This window comes from Austrofundulus limnaeus, unplaced genomic scaffold, assembly GCF_001266775.1.
Source record: "Austrofundulus limnaeus strain Quisiro unplaced genomic scaffold, Austrofundulus_limnaeus-1.0 Scaffold588, whole genome shotgun sequence".
Lineage (NCBI taxonomy): Eukaryota > Metazoa > Chordata > Actinopteri > Cyprinodontiformes > Rivulidae > Austrofundulus > Austrofundulus limnaeus.
In genome coordinates, this window is record NW_013952990.1 from 96,375 (window position 1) to 102,455 (window position 6,081).

General features: G+C 44.8%; 1 protein-coding gene across 1 annotated transcript in view; it reads left to right on the forward strand.

The window, feature by feature from the left end:
• Positions 1-6,081, forward strand: part of zfc3h1 (zinc finger C3H1-type containing) — a gene marked incomplete in the record, with an annotated part of 26,083 nt that overhangs the window by 14,333 nt on the left and 5,669 nt on the right. The window contains 10 exon segments of the mRNA XM_014026771.1: positions 644-818; positions 892-1,078; positions 2,854-3,042; positions 3,131-3,368; positions 3,442-3,547; positions 3,676-3,874; positions 4,739-4,833; positions 4,968-5,075; positions 5,153-5,257; positions 5,335-5,488. Coding sequence (XP_013882225.1) covers positions 644-818; positions 892-1,078; positions 2,854-3,042; positions 3,131-3,368; positions 3,442-3,547; positions 3,676-3,874; positions 4,739-4,833; positions 4,968-5,075; positions 5,153-5,257; positions 5,335-5,488 — 1,556 coding nt within the window.

Consider the following 6,081-nt stretch of genomic DNA (forward strand, 5'->3'; position numbering starts at 1 on the left):
GTATATGTTTATCATATGAAGTCTAATGTTACAACTAATCGTGGATCCCTTTAAAGAGTTTTTTGGATGTCCAGATTATAAAGAATTACAGTTATCCAGTCTAGACGTGATAAATGCATGAATCAGTTTTTCTGCATCATTTTTGGACAAAATGTTTCTAATTTTAGCGATATTACACAGGTGGAAGAAGGTGGTCCTGGTAACATTTTTAATGTGGGGGTTAAAAGACATGTCCTGATCAAAAATAACACCAAGGTTCTTTACATTAGAACTGGAGGCCAGATTAATGCCATCCAGAGGAGCTGAAAGGCTGCAAAGTTGATCCCTAAGATGTTCAGGTCCAAGAACCAGAACATCTGTCTTATCTGAGTTTAGAAGCAGAAAGTTAAGAGTCATCCATGTTTTTATGTCTGTAAGACATGCTTGTAGTTTAAGTAACTGGTTGGATTCATCAGGTTTCGTAGAAAAATATAACTGAGTATCATCAGCGAAACAATTGAATTTTATCCCATGCTGTTTAATAACTTTACCTAATGGAAGCATATATAAAGTAAAGAGGATTTGTCCAAGCACTGAACCCTGAGGAACTCCATGACTAACTCTAACACATTAAGCTCCTCCTCTTCCTGTTTGTGTTTGACAGAGGACACGTCCAGCAGCGGCTCGGTCCCCATGGACGTGGTCACGTCAGAGGACAGGCGCTACTTCACCAGTGAGACGGACGACATCTCCAACCTGGAGGCGAGCGTTCTGGAGAGTCCTGGAGACACGCAGCTGTGGATCAAACTGGCCTTCAAGTACCTGAACCAAACTGGGATGTGAGTTTCCTGCAGCTGCTGATCCAGGTCTGCGTCTGGTTCTGGTTCTGACCGTGTGCTCGGCTCCCTGCAGCTCTGCGGCGGAGAGTCTGGAGGCGGCTCTGAACACGCTCTCTCGCTCTCTGGAGAGTAACTGTGACGACCCCGAGGTGTGGACCCACTACCTGTCGCTGTTCTCCCGCCGCGGCAGCAGGGAGGAGGTGCAGGAGATGTGTGAGATGGCCGTGGAGCATGCTGCTGACCACCGTGTGTGGTGGAGCGTAAGTCCTGACCAGGGTTGTTACACTTCACTAAAACTAACCAAATCACAAAAACTGAAACTGAAAAAGAATTTAGTTAACTGAAATAAATAAAAACTGTAATAAATGAAAAAAAACTAAAACTACCTGAAATAATAGATAGAATATCCTGTTTGTCACTTTATTTTGAGCTGTGTGGACTGATTAAACTAATCTTTTTTTTTCTTAAAGTAGTTTCACATTAGCTGCGACAAGCTTACAGCACCTGATGGTAAAATGGTACCATGGTGCAGGTACAATGCTTGTTTACAGTCTGCTGCTGCTCAGCACTCAGCTACACTGTGACCACAACAAGAGTTTACAGAAAGCAGCAATATCTGATTAGGTATTTCCTTGAATATGACTGTAAGAAAATAAAAAAACATGTATCTTGTTGTGGAAACAGGTGATAAAAATGTGATAAAATGGGTGGAATACTTCTCAAGGGACTAACTAGCTGTGAGTATCTTAACAAGCTAGCTTCTTTCAGTAGTTCCTGTGAAAAACAAGCCCCAGCCAGGTAGCACCGGTACGTAGACAGCTGTTGTCAACTTCTTAAAGGGATCCAGGATTAGTTGTAACATTAGACTTTATTTGATAAACATATATTTTAACTGTAAAATAAAGACTGTAAAAATACTGTAGGCTGTTTAGTTTTGTAAATTTTTAAACTAAAAGTTTAAAAATATGTTTTAACACAGACGGAGCCTTTTTATTTCCACACAAAGCATTCTGGGTAAATGATGACGTGGATAGGTCCTCGGTGCGAGGCTGCTAGCGAGCTATATCCACCCTGAAGGTTAATCTTGGACAATATCTGATGATCGACTCTTTTAAATGAAACCAGAGAGCGTTGACAGAGAGGAGAAGGTAGAAATGAATCAGCCTGGAACTGAAAATATGGATGGAGGACAACAGAGCTGCTTCATGGAAGAACAACCTCAGCTTAGCCTGTTAGCTTTAGCGTTAGCGCCAATGCTATATTGTCTTATATGTATTAAGACAAGCTAAACTGTTGTCCTCCATCCATATTTTCAGTTCCAGGCTGAGTCGTTTCTACCTTCTCCTCTCTGTCAACGCTCTCTGGTTTCATTTAAAAGAGTCGATCATCAGATATTGTCCAAGATTAACCTTCAGGRTGGATATAGCTCGCTAGCAGCCTCGCACCGAGGACCTATCCACGTCATCATTTACCCAGAATGCTTTGTGTGTAAATAAAATGGCTCCGTCCGTGTTAAAATATATTTTTAAAATTGATAAAAACTAAACATCCTACAATATTTTTACAGTTTTTAATTTTACAGTTAAAATAAATGTTTATCAAATAAAGTCTAATGTTACAACTAATCCTGGATCCCTTTAAAACAATTGACCAAGTCCTTTGTTGGCAAAATTGAGTTACGGGATTATTTTAGGAAGGTGTTGATATAACAGACTGCTGTGACTGATGATCAGAAAGCTGCTGGTTAGTTATGGTTGGTTAACTCACAGGAACACTTCAAGCTGGAGGATGCGTTGTCAAATATTTTTATTCAAACTACAAAAAAAAACTAATACTAGAACTAATAAAAACTAAAGTAAAATTAAGCATTAAAAAGCAATAATAACTAATAAAAACTAACAAATACACTGTAAAAACTAACTGAATTAACTGTATTGAAACTAATATTGAAAAACTGGTCCTGAGCCGTCCTGAAACGAAGCAGCCCGGCTGGTCTGAAGCGGGTCCAGTAAACCCTGCTGGTTCTGCTCCTCAGTACCTGAACCTGGAGAGCTCGTTCGAGGGGAAGGACTACGTGAGCGAGCGGCTGCTGCACTTCCTGCAGGCCGAGGCGGCGGCGGGTGTGACGGACAAGCTGTCCTTCCAGCTGATGGAGGCGCTGCTCTACAGAGTCCAGCTCAGTCTGTTCACGGGCCGCATGGAGACGGCGTTGGCCATCTTACAGGTACTGAAACAGACTCAGGAACCGGGTCAGCGGATGCAGAGTCGGGTCGTTTTCACGGCTTTGATTGGCCGGTTCTCGTTTGTTCCAGACGGCCTTAAAGTCGACTCAGGACCACAGCGTGGCGGACCACCTGACAGCCAGCGACCGGGCGCTGCTCTGGCTCTCCTACATCCATCTGACCGAGTTCGACCGCCTGCCGTCCAGCCTGTACGACCCGGCTGAGTCCGGCCCGGCCCGGCTGGTCAGCAGAGAGCCCTTCATGCTGCCGTGGAGGACGGCGCAGGACATCAGCACGCCACCCGACATCCTGATTGCTCTGTTCAAAGGTACCAGCTGGAAGCACACAGGTTCTGCAGGAGCCGGAGCCGCTGCAGCTGCTCACCTGTGCTCCTGTTTCAGATGCTGTCAGTCAGTGCAGCGAGGAGTTCGGCTCCGACGGAGAGAAGACGCTGGCCTGCATGCCGCTGCACACCAACCTGCTGTTCCTCTACAGGCTGCTGCAGAGGTGAGTCTGCTGCACCGTGACCTCTGACCTTTCACCCTGACTATAAACTCACCTCAACCCGTTTTGAGGCTGTAGCACAGTTCAGTCAGATGATGATGATGATGATGGTGGTGTGTGCCCTCCTGCAGGTACGATGAAGGTGTGGCTCTGTGCGAGGCCTTGCTGCAGTTCTGTCCTGACTCGTGCACCCTGCGTGACTCTCTGGCTGAGCTGCACATCAGCAGAGGGAACTCTGAGCAGGCGGTCAACATGTGGCTGCACGCTCTGGCTGAGTGTCCCCACAACGCTCAGGTGTTCTACCACTGCTGCAGGTTCCTCATGGCACAGGTGAGCTCCAGGCTGCAGGATGTCTGAAGCCATCTGTAGACCCCTGTGATAAAATAAAAACAGAACCTAGAGCAGGACCTGATTCATTCTGATGTATTTAGCTAGGCTAAATCGTATCGTGCGATTAATCATCAGATAAACTGCCACTGATATATATTTGACACTTGGATCTACTGTGATTAGTGACTTGTTAATGGTACTGTGACATAGAGTTAACGCCAGTGCTAATGCTAACATGGAGCTAGCAACAAACTAACACCAACGCCAAGATAACAAAGTGACACTAATGCTAACACTAAAACCAACACAGAGCTAACACTAACATGGGAGCTAGCACTAATGCAGAGCTAATGCTAATGTAGAGCTAACACTAATATGGCACTAATGCTAACGCAGAGGTAACAGTAACATGCTAACAATAAAGTTGAGTTAAAGTTAGAGGAGCTAATGTGCTGCCAAGGTTAGCACAGAGCTAACGTTAAAGCTAACACTATAAACATGTTTAATTGTTAAATCACGTGATACATCGTCATCAACCAGAGGAAAAGCAGAAGATGCAGAATGACGTCACTACAACAAACTGCTCTGGCTAATAATGGAAATAAATCTACAAGAATTCACAGCGCACTCAGTTAATCTGTTGTTTACGAGCAATAAAATCAACACTGTGTGTAGCTGTTAAAATGAAGTTAGTTTGATTGATCATTTATAATTTAGAACAGGATGACTGATGTAGAGTCAAAAACATACATGTGTCATCTATTAATCACAATCATTATCAACTAAACGCCACCGTTAGTGATTAATTTTTTTTTTTGCCAACCTGTTGCTTCGTGGTTCTCCTTGATGTTCTCTGTTCTGCAGGACAAGTCGAGCGCCATCCCTCCACTGTTCCGAGGGTTCATCCTGTCTCTCTGTGAGGACGAGCGGAGTCAGAAGACACCTGTGGATGTCCTTTGGTACGTGAAGCTCCGCCTCCACACGAGACGTTTGTTCCTAACTGAACTCTCTGGTTCTGTTTCTTTCTGTTTAGTTACTCTTTGTTTGTTTGTTTGTTTGTTTGTTTGTTTGTTTGTTTGTTTGTTTGTGTCAGTCACATCCTGGGTTTCCCCAGCAAGGAGCTGCTGGGCAGTCCTGTCATCAGGAAGGAGCTGGAGGAGCAGCTTCGTCAGCAGATGTCCTTCCTTCACCTGCTGCACTGGTGAGTTCAGCAGGTGTTTCCTCAGGTGAGGTGTCCAGGCTGTGGGCGGGGCTCCTCATGCTGTCTGTGTCTTACAGCCGCTGGGTGTGGCTGCACGGCACCGTGGAGGAGGCGGTGGAGGCGTTTGAGCGAGCGCTGGGCTCCGTGCTGCAGCTGGAGGAGCTTCGCACGCTGTGGATGGAGTGAGGGTCCCCCCTAGTTTACCTGTGCACGGCTTGTCCTCCCACACTGACTCACCTGTCTCTGCTTCTCACCTCAGCTACCTGCTGTTCAGCTGCAGCCCGCAGGCCGGCACCGCCTCGCAGAGACTGTTCCCGGACCTGGTGCAGCGCTGCCTGAGCACGGTGCCGACCCGACTGGAGCTGCCCTTCAACCCGGCAGAGTTCTGGAGCTGCTACGACTTCCACAACAAGGTGAGTGAGGTCATCCTGTTAGAACCAGGGTTATTATAGTTCACTGAAACTAACTGAATAAAGAGAACTGAAACTGAAAAATATTATTTAACTAAAATAAATAAAAACTATAATAAAATGAAAAAACTAAAACTAACTGTAATTATAGACAGAATATCCTTAGTTTTAGTGTTTCAGTTTATTTTAATGGAGTAGTTTCCATCAGCTGTGGTCTGTAACAACACTTGTTTACAGTCTGCTGCTGCTCAGCATCACCTGCTGAATGACAACAACAGTTGGGAGAAAACAACAACAACAACAACAACAACAACGTCCACTTTGGGATTTCTTTGAATCTGACTGAAAAATCAAACCAAGTGTCTTGTAGTGGAAACAGGTGATAAAACAGGTGGAAWACTTCTGAAGAGAAAAACTGCATGAATCAAACTCACACAAGATGCTAACTGTGACTATCTGACACGCTAGCTTCTCTCAGTAGCTCCATGAAAAACAAACAACRGGTAGCAGCAGGTTGGAGACAACTATTGTCATTGTCCTAAAATAATCACCAAGTTTTTACCTGGTAAAATTAAGTTACACAATTATTTTAGGAA